At 37.4% G+C, this 14,265-nt stretch overlaps 1 protein-coding gene across 1 annotated transcript; it reads left to right on the top strand.

Moving 5' to 3' along the window:
• The first annotated feature begins 1,461 nt into the window (after positions 1 to 1,461).
• LOC117328749 lies at positions 1,462 to 13,733 on the top strand. The gene is made up of 10 exons (XM_033886264.1): positions 1,462 to 1,561; positions 2,621 to 2,856; positions 3,282 to 3,339; positions 5,376 to 5,427; positions 5,552 to 5,742; positions 7,033 to 7,334; positions 7,708 to 7,765; positions 9,061 to 9,112; positions 9,373 to 9,566; positions 9,734 to 13,733. Exons 2-10 carry the CDS (start codon positions 2,661 to 2,663, stop codon positions 9,861 to 9,863), a joined length of 1,233 nt encoding a protein of 410 aa, XP_033742155.1. The 5' UTR covers positions 1,462 to 1,561; positions 2,621 to 2,660; the 3' UTR covers positions 9,864 to 13,733.
• Positions 13,734 to 14,265: the final 532 nt, after the last annotated feature.

The following is a 14,265-nucleotide window of genomic DNA, read 5'->3' as shown; positions in this document are numbered from 1 at the left end:
CCGGGGGTTAGTTTTCAAATTCTTTACCGGGGGTACGTGTCTACCCTTTCCCGGGAAAACGTTCCATTCTTTCCAAAGGGGGGCATGTACTGTTCTTACTGGGGGGAATTCTAATCTGGGGGCCTTTCCCCCCCTTTACCGTTTCTTTCATGTCTTACCAAATGGGCAATTCCCTGTTTTTAAGGGGGCTTTTTTAATTTTACCGGGGTTTCCCTTTTACTTTTTCCCCCCGATTCAGGGGTTACTTTTTACCCAATACATTCTACTTCTTTCCAAGGGGGGAATTTTTTTTTACGTCTTTCCTACATATTAATTTCTCCAGATCCCTTCTACATTCCCCTTCCTCCTCTCATTCTTCCCGGGGGCTGTGTTTCTTACCAGATTTCGTTTCATTTTACCCCCTTGGGGCGGTTCCTCTTCTTAAACTGGCCCTTTTCTTTTTTTCCTCTTCCTTTTTTCTACCAGGGGTCGTTCTTCTTACCAATACCGTTCGCCCCCCCCGGGGGGCCTCCCCGCTTTTCGATACCGTTCTAATTCCCCCCCATCCCTTTCTCCTTCCCAATCCATTCTACGCTTACCATATTTCCTAATCCCCCAAACTTTTCCCAAGACTTCTACATTCTTCCTATGTCAGTTTCTTGCCCCTTACCAAGGGGCGTGTCTTATAAATATTCCCCGTTTTTTTGTTAGGGGGACTTATTCCTTTCCTAACCCTTATTTTTTCTTTTTACCTTTTCTTTTTATTTGGTTTAAAACTTTTTTCACCCTTTTTCCCTTTTTCACTCTTGGGTTTCCCACTCCATTTTTTTTTTGCCGGCAAGTGCCATTAAAAATACTTGATTGGGGTTTTAATTTTTAAACTAAATTAAAATAATCCCCACTCCTTTATTTACCTGTTATACAAAAACCCCTTTACCCCCCCTCCCCCCCCAAAATCGGGTTTTATTATTCGTTTTTTTTTTTATTTTCCATTCCATTTTTTAAATTTTTAACTTCCATAATTTAAAAATTTTTAAGAACGGCAAAAAGAAGTCGATTTGTCCCCACCAATTCCCGGTCCCAACTGTTTCCGAACAGTCCCGGGGGGAAGGAATTCACCGGAGGGGGGGCAAAACCCATCCTCCGCAAATTTACAAATTTTCTAAGTTTCAGGGGTGAATGTTAACTTTTTAAACCGGGCTGTTTCCTGGAATTCTAAACAGAGTTTTCTTTAATTCCTCCAAACATTTTTACACCCCAAAAAACCAATATGCAAAAGACCGGGGTTATGGTCATTAAGGCCGTGACGGGCCCTAAAGGGAAAGAATTTTTATTTTTAGCTTAAAAAATTTTAACAAAGTTACTAATTCGTCTAATTTTTTCCCGGGTGACGTTTCTAAGGTTTTGTAATTGTTTTAAAGAGTTGGAGGGTCAAATTTTACGGGAAAAGTCAGTGTTTCTCCCCTTTTTTTGGGGCCCTCACTTGCCGGTGTACCGATGTTTCTACTTTCATTTCCGGTAGTCGGCGGTCGGTAGACTACAAAGGTCAGGTGTGTACACTAGGCCTACAGGTAAAAGAAAGGTAACTACCAAATCGTGCTGTTAGCATGCTATTGTCGAAATGACATGGAATCTTTATGTACTGCATGTCGATGATATTGTGTAAATTCTGACCTAAACTCGGACTAATTGTGACCCAACAATGTAACACAGTTTACTATATGAAGAGAAGATAGGCATGCATCACACAGCTAGGCCTATATGATGATCATGATACCGTGTAGCACGAGTTCCATTTAGTATTGACATCATATAGACTATCTGTGGTGTCAGGGTCAGAGGAAAATCGGGCTACCATTGATGCAGTTCACTGCATGGTTGGGCGGCCGTTTTAGGAAAAATACATGGATATTGCCGAGTGCAATGGCCGACATCATCGGTGAATGAAAACAGATTATTCAGAGAACATGCATAGAAACGTTTTCTCCCAAAATAGTTAGTCACTGACATTTATAGAGAATAAAATAATGGGCAATGTTGGCAAATATAGCTATTTCCCATTTTTGATCTTCCAACAATAAGCTCAGAGAGACACATAGCCTCTGACCCCTCAACATAAGACACATCTTCCTCAGGTTGAGAGCCACAGGAGGATGCAGAATTAGAAACTTCATCCTCAGGTTGAGAGCCACAGGAGGATGCAGAATTAGAAACTTCATCCTCAGGTTGAGAGCCACAGGAGGATGCAGAATTAGAAACTTCATCCTCAGGTTGAGAGCCACAGGAGGATGCAGAATTAGAAACTTTATCCTCAGGTTGAGAGCCTCAAGAGGATGCAGAATTAGAAACTTCATCCTCAGGTTGAGAGCCACAGGAGGATGCAGAATTAGAAACTTCATCCTCAGGTTGAGAGCCACAGGAGGATGCAGAATTAGAAACTTCATCCTCAGGTTGAGAGTGTAAAATGCTATTCTGCTATATAAGTTGTAGCAACCACAGGTTGAGATCCTCAATTTGGTCATCTTTACCCTACGGTACATGTCCAATATTCCTGAGAGTGTAGTGTGGTTTACAATGTTCTACATGTACGTTAACTACATTAATCTGTTATAGTTGAACTGGTTATTTTTATTTCCTGTAGACACCTAACCCAAATCTGAGATAGTCCACACAGTGTTATAATGGAGTACTGTATCACGAAGACTTGGGATGGACGGAACCTCAGTGGCGAGTATGATCCTGTCCGTATGACCTTGAGTACTGCTAGCAATGGAGAGGACCTTAACATTCATGTCGACGCTCCCTTCTTTGGGGACCAGCCTGTTCCTCCAAATGGAAAACCAGGGGAGCCCTGCTTTGAACTATGGCTGTATGAAGGTATGAACTGTATTTCTTTTCTTTCTGGTAAATGTTTTTATCCCACAAAAATATGTATATATAACATATTTATCTTGCAACAAACGTCTAACTCAATTCAGGAGAGGGTCTTATTACAAGATAATGAAATGGCGTTGTTGATAATTCTACTGAACAATAATATATATGTACCTTGTATGGGTTGGCATGAGGTTATTGCTGGGTAAATACTGTATGGTAGTTGTTGGATGATAGGCTGCACACTGTACTAGGGACTTATTTACTCGATATAGGCTTATTGCCTGATAAAATCAGAGATTCTGGACTGGTAAAATGGTGGAACTGAAAACATGGAGCTGTCATATTAATATGGAATCACAGAATATTTAAATATCATCAGTGATCAAATGTTAATAATAGTAAAAATAATATATCTATACTTTCAGTGGTAGAAGCTTTCTTTCTGAATGATAACGATGACTATTTGGAAATTGAGCTATCACCGTAAGTATACCATGGTTAAGGGGAGATAATTCAGTTGTACAAAACCAGTTGAGATGTTTTAATAATATCATGTCAATACTGATTCCTTTTTTCTAAAATGAAAATCAACTTGACAATGAAGTTTACATTTCTATAATAGCTTTCCATGAGATAGACATTGTCAGTAAACCCACAAGATTTGTGTGATGAACGATCTAAGGTATAAATTGACAGTGCAAATTATTATTTAGGCTATCACCTGTATGTATGACATTGTCTCCTTAATTCCTGAGTGGACACTGTGTTGTCTCTGCGATTTACCATTTTAATACTTTTATTGGATGGTTAATGATCTTGTTAAACATCTCCAGTATCTAATTAACATTTTTATCAGGGTATCAGTCTGTATCTAATTAACATGTTTATCAGGGTATCAGTAATTGTTTTATTGTGGAGGTAAATTCCCTCATTATACTGTGATGTTTCTAGATTGTCTGAGGTAGTTCTGTTGTGTAACAGATTGTCTGTAATAGTTCTGTGATGTTTCCAGATTGTCTGAGATAGTTCTGTGGTGTTTCCAGATTGTCTGAGGTAGTTCTGTGATGTTTCCAGATTGTCTGAGGTAGTTCTGTGATGTTTCCAGATTGTCTGAGGTAGTTCTGTGGTGTTTCCAGATTGTCTGTGGTGTTTCCAGATTGTCTGAGGTAGTTCTGTGATGTTTCCAGATTGTCTGTGGTGTTTCCAGATTGTCTGAGGTAGTTCTGTGATGTTTCCAGATTGTCTGAGATAGTTCTGTGATGTTTCCAGATTGTCTGAGGTAGTTCTGTGGTGTTCCCAGATTGTCTGAGGTAGTTCTGTGATGTTTCCAGATTGTCTGAGGTAGTTCTGTGATGTTTCCAGATTGTCTGAGGTAGTTCTGTGATGTTTCCAGATTGTCTGAGGTAGTTCTGTGATGTTTCCAGATTGTCTGAGGTAGTTCTGTGATGTTTCCAGATTGTCTGAGGTAGTTCTGTGGTGTTTCCAGATTGTCTGTGGTGTTTCCAGATTGTCTGAGGTAGTTCTGTGATGTTTCCAGATTGTCTGAGATAGTTCTGTGATGTTTCCAGATTGTCTGAGGTAGTTCTGTGATGTTTCCAGATTGTCTGAGGTAGTTCTGTGATGTTTCCAGATTGTCTGAGGTAGTTCTGTGATGTTTCCAGATTGTCTGAGGTAGTTCTGTGGTGTTCCCAGATTGTCTGAGGTAGTTCTGTGATGTTTCCAGATTGTCTGAGGTAGTTCTGTGGATGAGTGTTGAGCTGTACAATATGAACATTTCTCTCATCCCTACCTGTATCATACTGGTCTGTCCAGGTAAATACACCCATGCTTGCTGTGTGTGTATTACCTCGCTTCCGGTGTAGGATAGCCATGCGCGCGCAATGATACAAAAGTAGGTCGCCGAACCAAAAGTAGATCTATCTATAAACATTTCAACAATACATTGAATTAAGATATGTAATCAGATAATATTTTTTTTAATTTATGATACAAATTATGTAAAAAAAACACGTTCTTTTATTGTTTTTTATTAATAAAACATGGAACTATATTTTCACGCGAAAGGACACACTAGCTTGGCCGACATCAAGTGATTTGGCTTCGCTTGCAATGACAGGGCTGCTGAAACAACGTTAGACTGTGGAAATGAATGGTTTCCTTCGTTTTTAGAACAGCAAACGTTGTTTGCATATATGGGGTATGGAAAATCATTGGCGCTGTTCTTTTTTTATTATATGTAGTAGAAAAAAAGTTTGGATTGAGAAAAAATGGCGTCTATCTGAGAAAGCTATCGACAGATAGTGCCTATTTTTGTATATTTTAGGTTGGGGAATGAGAGAAAAATACTCAATCATATGTGGTTCATGTAGGATAGGGATATTTCACCCTCTGGGTCACAAAATGTGGTAAAACCCTCGGCAGAGCCTCGTGTTTTACCACATTTTGTGCCCCTCGGGTGGAATATCCCTATCCTACATGACCACATTTGATAGAGTCTTATAATCTTTATTCATTTTTAGGTATGGACAACACTTCAATCTTGTTCTTCATGGTGAGATGAACTTAGTAAGGGTAAGGATATTTTATGATAACCCCTTTAGAGATCTGATCTAAAAAATCTGATATCTATAAATAAATGTTTGATATTTAATCAGACAATTTGTCAATATTTATTTTTTCTGTGCTTTATTTGCAGAAAGAGTTGCCATGCACATTCACAGCCAGTATCCAAGGTAACAGATGGATGGGTGACGCAGTGTTTCCTGCTGCTTACTTCCCAAAGTGTGTCACCAAGTTTAATGCGTTTGCGATGCACGGCCCCCAGCCAAACAGGGTCTACGAGGCCCTTTATCCAGTTCCTACTGGCAAATTTGAGCTTCCATACTTGTATGTGATTTTCTTGAAATAATACAATCACATCATGTCAATATTACAATGATATCACATCAGTCATTGATGTAGTTTGTCAGTAGATATACATCAGTATTAACGTACTGGATGTTTACTAGGACTGGTATCTAAATACAAAAACACCTATTGATGAGACCATGACTGGTATCTAAATACAAAAACACCTATTGATGAGACCATGACTGGTATCTAGATACAAAAACACCTATTGATGAGACCATGACTGGTATCTAGATACAAAAACACTTATTGATGAGACCATGACTGGTATCTAGATACAAAAACACTTATTGATGTGACCATGACTGGTATCTAGATACAAAAACACCTATTGATGTGACCATGACTGGTATCTAGATACAAAAACACCTATTGATGAGACTATGACTGGTATCTAAATACAAAAACACTTATTGATGAGACCATGACTGGTATCTAAATACAAAAACACCTATTGATGAGACCATGACTGGTATCTAGATACAAAAACACCTATTGATGAGACCATGACTGGTATCTAAATACAAAAACACCTATTGATGAGACCATGACTGGTATCTAGATACAAAAACACTTATTGATGAGACCATGACTGGTATCTAGATACAAAAACACCTATTGATGAGACCATGACTGGTATCTAAATACAAAAACACTTATTGATGAGACCATGACTGGTATCTAGATACAAAAACACTTATTGATGAGACCATGACTGGTATCTAAATACAAAAACACCTATTGATGAGACCATGACTGGTATCTAAATACAAAAACACTTATTGATGAGACCATGACTGGTATCTAAATACAAAAACACCTATTGATGAGACCATGACTGGTATCTAAATACAAAAACACTTATTGATGAGACCATGACTGGTATCTAAATACAAAAACACCTATTGATGAGACCATGACTGGTATCTAATTACAAACTTATTGATGAGACCATGACTGGTATCTAGATACAAAAACACTTATTGATGAGACCATGACTGGTATCTAGATACAAAAACACTTATTGATGAGACCATGACTGGTATCTAGATACAAAAACACTTATTGATGAGACCATGACTGGTATCTAGATACAAAAACACTTATTGATGAGACCATGACTGGTATCTAGATACAAAAACACTTATTGATGAGACAATGAAAGAAAAAAAGATGTTCAATACATTCTAGTTAAGATACAATACAATAAATTTCCAGTAAATCTTGAGAACAGCTCTAAACATTTGAATTCTGACTCTCTTCCAGCCATAACCTATCTGTTTTTGAGCCGATTGACATGCGGAGCATCCTCCCTAATAACTACACTGACCAGTACAAGTCAGAGCTGTGGGACGAGATTCTCAGTGAAAAGTCCTTGACCTTCTGCATCAATACGACCTGGAACGGTGAACCACTCGGGATCAAGTACCGCCCGGCCAAACTGACGCTGACCTCCACCGATGACGGGAACTCATTACGTATCAGTGTTGATGCTGAATTCTTTGATGACAAGCCTGTACCTTCTACAGAGCCGGGTACTGCATGCTGGGAGCTGTGGAACCATGAAGGTGATTATGCCCATCTCAGTATCAATAACTTTAGATAGTGTACCGTTACACTTACCTGTTACATACATGTATTTCCCTGATGAATCACTCTATATTCCAAATTTTGTTTTTAGAGTGAAATAATGGTTATCTCCCTAGAAAATATGCAATTTCAAGGCTGGATTACAAAACAAAATTAAAGGATATTGAAAAATTAATTGATTTCATTTATTTTTTTTTTTCATTTTAATGTGATACAAACCTCAACACTTAATAATGACAGTATGACTGGAGTACCTGTCCTGGTGCTTCACCTGGGATATATTACCTCCCTGTGATCAGATAACAATGATAAACCAAGTTAATGGCAATATTGATTATCTCCCCTTTCCAGTTGTTGAAGCCTTCTTCCTGAATGATGATGGTGACTATCTGGAAATAGAACTCTCACCGTAAGTAAAATGTCTGATTAGGGTTCAGATCAAGTTAGAACAATATATTAGAACTCTCATCACACGTAAGACCTTTCAAAGTTTATACAAGTTTGAACAATAAATTATAATTCTCAATGTGAATCAGATGTCTCGGTTTTCCTGGTAAGTAAGAGCAAACAGAATTTTGAACATCATCAAGATGATAGATAAAGGCTATCAACACCTTCTGTTTACATTTTTGTGTCTACTCTTAGTAGCTATTCTCAGTATCAAGACTTTGTGACTTATTCTCAGTATCTAGACTTTGTGACTTATTCTCAGTATCAAGACTTTGTGACTTATTCTCAGTATGAAGGCTTTGTGACTTATTCTCAGTATGAAGACTTTGTGACTTATTCTCAGTATGAAGACTTTGTGACTTATTCTCAGTATCAAGACTTTGTGACTTATTCTCAGTATCAAGACTTTGTGACTTATTCTCAGTATCAAGACTTTGTGGGTTATTCTCAGTATCAAGACTTCGTGACTTATTCTCAGTATGAAGACTTTGTGACTTATTCTCAGTAACAAGACTTTGTGACTTATTCTCAGTATCAAGACTTTGTGACTTATTCTCAGTATCAATACATTGTGACTTATTCTCAGTAACAAGACATTGTGACTTATTCTCAGTAACAAGACTTTGTGACTTATTCTCAGTATCAAGACATTGTGACTTATTCTCAGTATCAAGACTTTGTGACTTATTCTCACTATCAAGACATAGTGACTTATTCTCAGTATCAAGACTTTGTGACTTATTCTCACTATCACGACTTAATGACTTAATTTGTGTATAATTACATTGTACTTAATTTTTGATGAAATATGACATTGAAACTTTTCAATTAAAAATGTGTTTTAACACATGTACACATTGATAGTCATATAGATATACCTTAATAGTCATATAGATATACCTTAATAGCCATATAGATATACCTTGATAGCCATATAGATATACCTTAATAGCCATATAGATATACCTTAATAGCCATATAGATATACCTTAATAGCCATATAGATATACCTTAATAGCCATATAGATATACCTTAATAGCCGTATAGATATACCTTAATAGCCATACAGATATACCTTAATAGCCGTATAGATATACCTTAATAGCCGTAAAGATATACCTTAATAGCCATATAGATATACCTTAATAGCCATATAGATATACCTTAATAGTGAGTACATGGTTACACAGTCTTGGGGGAGTATTGATGAGTGCTTATATTTATTAATATGTTGTCTTCATATATTTTTTCAGACATGGACAACATTTGAATCTGCTTCTGAGTGGAGTGAGAAATATAGTTAAGGTAAACAGTATCAACAAGCTACATCTATTGTGTAAACTCGGAGCTGAGTAAACTAGGTTTTATTTTTACATTGTGATTCCAAGAATAAATCTGTCAAAATTCAATTAGCTTTAAAAATGCTTGATATCCAAGCTTGCATAGATACTTTTTTTATTGAATATAAAAGCTGTTGAGGTAATTAAAGTTTATATGCTTATTTAGATGTGTGAACTATTGTCATAAATATAGTTACATTTGATTTTAAAATTTTGGCTATACAGAAAGAGTTGCCCTGTCAGTACAAAGTGGCTGTCCAGGGTAGCGGGCGATGGATCGGTGAGGCGGTATTCCCTGTTAGTTACTTTCCCCGAGGTGTGACAAAGTTCAATGCCTTTGCTATCCATGGTAGTGAGCCAGACCGTGTGTACGAGGCCTTGTATCCTGTACCAGCAGGCTCCGCTAAACAACCAGATTTGTAAGTAGATTATGCTTAAAACATGTTCAGATTTGTAAATTAATTGTACTTATGCTTCCTCATATAGTGGAAAGCATGAATTTTTCTTTATATAACACAAAGTAATTACATAGCTCAATATCAAAATGTTATACATGATAATGAGTGTGATTTATCATACCTCACAGTCACAACTTATCCGTGTTTGAGAAGATTGACCTGAAGGACTTACTGCCATCACTCTACTCCGACGAGTACAAATCGGATCTTTGGGATGAAGTCAAAGCCCTCTCACAGTCCAACAAACTGAAGGTCTAGTGAGGTCAGGGTCTGGTAGAGGTCAAGGTCTAGTGGAGGTCAAGGTCACAAAAGAAGGTGATGAGGAGAAATGATGAGATCCAAGGATGTAAAGACTCAGACAGTTTAATCACGTGTTTATAATGTGATGAACTTTGTTGGTGAAGGAGTGTTTAAGATGGAGATGTCTGGAAAACTGGTGGAATGGTGTTGATCCAGATGGTCCAGGACGTTGATCCAGATGGTCCAGGATGTTGATCCAGATGGTCCAGGATGTTGATCCAGATGGTCCAGGACGTTGATCCAGATGGTCCAGGATGTTGATCCAGATAGTCCAGGACGTTGATCCAGATGGTCCAGGATGTTGATCCAGATGGTCCAGGACGTTGATCCAGATGGTCCAGAATACTTGAATTTTGGATGCAAAATTAATGTTCAACATTAAATGTTGATCAGGAAAAGAATGAAATTTTTAATGTTATGTACTTTATCAGCAAAAGTTTTCAAGTTAAATTTAATAAAAAAAATCAACCGGTAGACGTAATAGCCAGAAGAAGGTTTAAAAACCAAAAGGAAACATGGATACACAACACAGCCTCCAGGTAGTTTGTGGCAATTAATGGTACATATAACCTGTCTAACAAGACCTTCAGTCTAACATTAATGGTACAGTGTACATATAACCTGTCTAAAGAGACCTTCAGTCTAACAGTATTGTGTCTACTTTTGTCGCTATTTTACTTTGTATACAGTACCTGTACGGATCTAAATCTAATGGAATAATGTGTAATAATGGAATGTACCAGGTACATTGATTATATAACAATTACCAGGTACACAATTAATGATTGTATTATAATTACCAGGTACACAGTAATTGTATAACAATTACCAGGTATACAATGCTTTTATTCAGATTTGTTTTTAGATTTTTTATTATGTTTTTACTGGTATTTTAAGCCCACCATCATCAGATGGTGCACTATTCAAATCGCTGTGCGTCCATGGTCGTTGTCCCTCCATCCCTCAGTACCTCCGTAAACAATTCTTTTTACCGTTATATTTCTCAGAAAGTAATAATGAGATTTGACAATTGTTGGTTGCTCCTGCTATATAGTGTCATATAAAGATATAAAGTTAATAAATGTTTTTAAAGAAGAGTGAAAGAAGGTAAAATAAGATCAAAGATAGGTCAATTATTTGACTGATATAGATCATTCAGTGGTGGGCGCCAAGATCCCTCGGGGATCTCTTGTTAAAAATGTTATGATGTACGCATGTTCCTGATCCCCAAGGATTATTAATTCTGAAATGAAAACTGTCACATAGCCAAATTACTTACGATAGATATGATCTACCATGACTTCCTGCCATGAGAAGTAACACTGTTACAGAGGTACACCTACCACAAACCACCTCACATTAGAACTGTGCCTTTTTTTTTACTTGTGCAATAAACTATGTATACTATACAGGTGCCACAGTTTTCATGTAAGAATCGTTAACTCAAAGGTTAGTCCCTTGGTAAGATCGCGAGCCCTTGAGGTCGAGTAGATATAGAAAACAATGTATTGTTTGGTAGATGTATACTATAACCTTCTGTAGGGTGTTGTGTGTTTGTTTTGGGATTGGTAAATGTATAGGTGATGGATTCTCCATACACCAAACCTGTCAGGAGTTGATAACATTACAGTGGTGAACTTGTGACTCCGAGTCACTACAATGGTGAACTTGTGACTCAAGAGTCACTACAAAAGTTAACTTGTGACACAGAGTCACTACAGTAGTGAACTTGTGACTCAGAGTCACTACAGTAGTTAACTTGTGACTCAGTCACTACAATGGTGAACTTGTGACTCAGTCACTACAATAGTTAACTTGTGACTCAAGAGTCCCTACAGTAGTTAACTTGTGACTCCGAGTCACTACAATAGTTAACTTGTGACTCAGGGTCACTACAATAGTTAATTTGTGACTCAGTCACTACAATAGTTAACTTGTGACTCAGAGTCACTACAATAGTTAACTTGTGACTCAGTCACTACAATAGTTAACTTGTGACTCCGAGCCACTACAATAGTTAACTTGTGACTCAGAGTCACTACAATAGTTAACTTGTGACTCCGAGTCACTACAATAGTTAACTTGTGACTCAGGGTCACTACAATAGTTAACTTGTGACTCAGTCACTACAATAGTTAACTTGTGACTCCGAGCCACTACAATAGTTAACTTGTGACTCAGTCACTACAATAGTTAACTTGTGACTCAGTCACTACAATAGTTAACTTGTGACTCAGTCACTACAATAGTTAACTTGTGACTCAGAGTCACTACAATAGTTAACTTGTGCCTCAGAGTCACTACAGTAGTTAACTTGTGACTCAGAGTCACAACAATGGTTAACTTGTGACTCAGAGTCACTACAATAGTTAGCTTGTGACTCAGAGCCACTACAGTAGTTAACTTGTGACTCAGAGTCACTACAATAGTTAACTTGTGCCTCAGAGTCACTACAATAGTTAACTTGTGACTCAGTCACTACAATAGTTAACTTGTGACTCAGTCACTACAATAGTTAACTTGTGACTCAGTCACTACAATAGTTAACTTGTGACTCCGAGCCACTACAATAGTTAACTTGTGACTCAGTCACTACAATAGTTAACTTGTGACTCAGTCACTACAATAGTTAACTTGTGACTCAGTCACTACAATAGTTAATTTGTGACTCAGAGTCACTACAATAGTTAACTTGTGCCTCAGAGTCACTACAATAGTTAACTTGTGACTCCGAGCCACTACAATAGTTAACTTGTGACTCAGTCACTACAATAGTTAACTTGTGACTCAGAGTCACTACAATAGTTAACTTGTGACTCCGAGTCACTACAATAGTTAACTTGTGACTCAGGGTCACTACAATAGTTAACTTGTGACTCAGTCACTACAATAGTTAACTTGTGACTCAGAGTCACTACAATAGTTAACTTGTGACTCAGTCACTTCAATAGTTAACTTGTGACTCAGAGTCACTACAATAGTTAACTTGTGACTCCGAGTCACTACAATAGTTAACTTGTGACTCAGTCACTACAATAGTTAACTTGTGACTCAGTCACTACAATAGTTAACTTGTGACTCCGAGCCACTACAATAGTTAACTTGTGACTCAGTCACTACAATAGTTAACTTGTGACTCAGTCACTACAATAGTTAACTTGTGACTCAGAGTCACTACAATAGTTAACTTGTGCCTCAGAGTCACTTCAGTAGTTAACTTGTGACTCAGAGTCACAACAATGGTTAACTTGTGACTCAGAGTCACTACAATAGTTAGCTTGTGACTCAGAGCCACTACAGTAGTTAACTTGTGACTCAGAGTCACTACAATAGTTAACTTGTGCCTCAGAGTCACTACAGTAGTTAACTTGTGGCTCAGAGTCACTACAATGGTTAACTTGTGACTCAGAGTCACTACAATAGTTAGCTTGTGACTCAGAGCCACTACAGTAGTTAACTTGTGACTCAGAGTCACTACAATAGTTAACTTGTGACTCAGAGTCACTACAATAGTTAATTTGTGACTTGGCGCCACTACAGTAGTTAACTTGTGACTCATCAGAGTCACTAGAGTGGTAAACTTTAACTCGTGGGGCCACCACAGTGGTTAACTTTTGTCTCTGAGCCATCCACTACATAACAATTCAGTATTGACAGTAATTGTTTCCATACCATTGCCATCTTAGAAATACAGAGTTAATTCTTATTTGATAAGTTAATTAGTTTATAAGTGACTTTTTAAGATATTTTTTTATTAATATGACTTTCATATTCCCTTGAAATATGTAAAACTGTACTGTTATGATAATAAATTTGTATACAATTGTACATTCTTGTTTTCTGTGTTATTAACAAAAGTGACAGTTGACATGACACAAAGAAGACTATGTCTCTCAGTCATATCCAACCAATTAAAGATGTCTCTCAGTCATCTCCAACCAATTAAAGATGTCTCTCTGGCATCTCCAACCAATTAAAGATGTCTCTCAGTCATCTCCAACCAATTAAAGATGTCTCTCAGTCATCTCCATCCAATTAAAGATGTCTCTCAGGCATCTCCAACCAATTAAAGATGTCTCTCAGTCATCTCCAACCAATTTAAGGTGTCTCTCTGGCATCTCCATCCAATTAAAGATGTCTCTCAGTCATCTCCAACCAATTAAAGATGTCTCTCTGGCATCTCCATCCAATTAAAGATGTCTCTCAGTCATCTACAACCAATTAAATATGTCTCTCAGTCATCTCCATCCAATTAAAGATGTCTCTCTGGCATCTCCAACCAATTAAAGATGTCTCTCAGTTATCTCCATCCAATTAAAGATGTCTCTCAGGCATCTCCAACCAATTAAAGATGTCTCTC

This window comes from Pecten maximus, chromosome 6 (assembly GCF_902652985.1).
Source record: "Pecten maximus chromosome 6, xPecMax1.1, whole genome shotgun sequence".
NCBI classification, from domain to species: Eukaryota; Metazoa; Mollusca; class Bivalvia; order Pectinida; family Pectinidae; genus Pecten; species Pecten maximus.
Note: the sequence above shows the minus strand (reverse complement) of the source record. Positions and strands in the feature narration are given on the sequence as shown.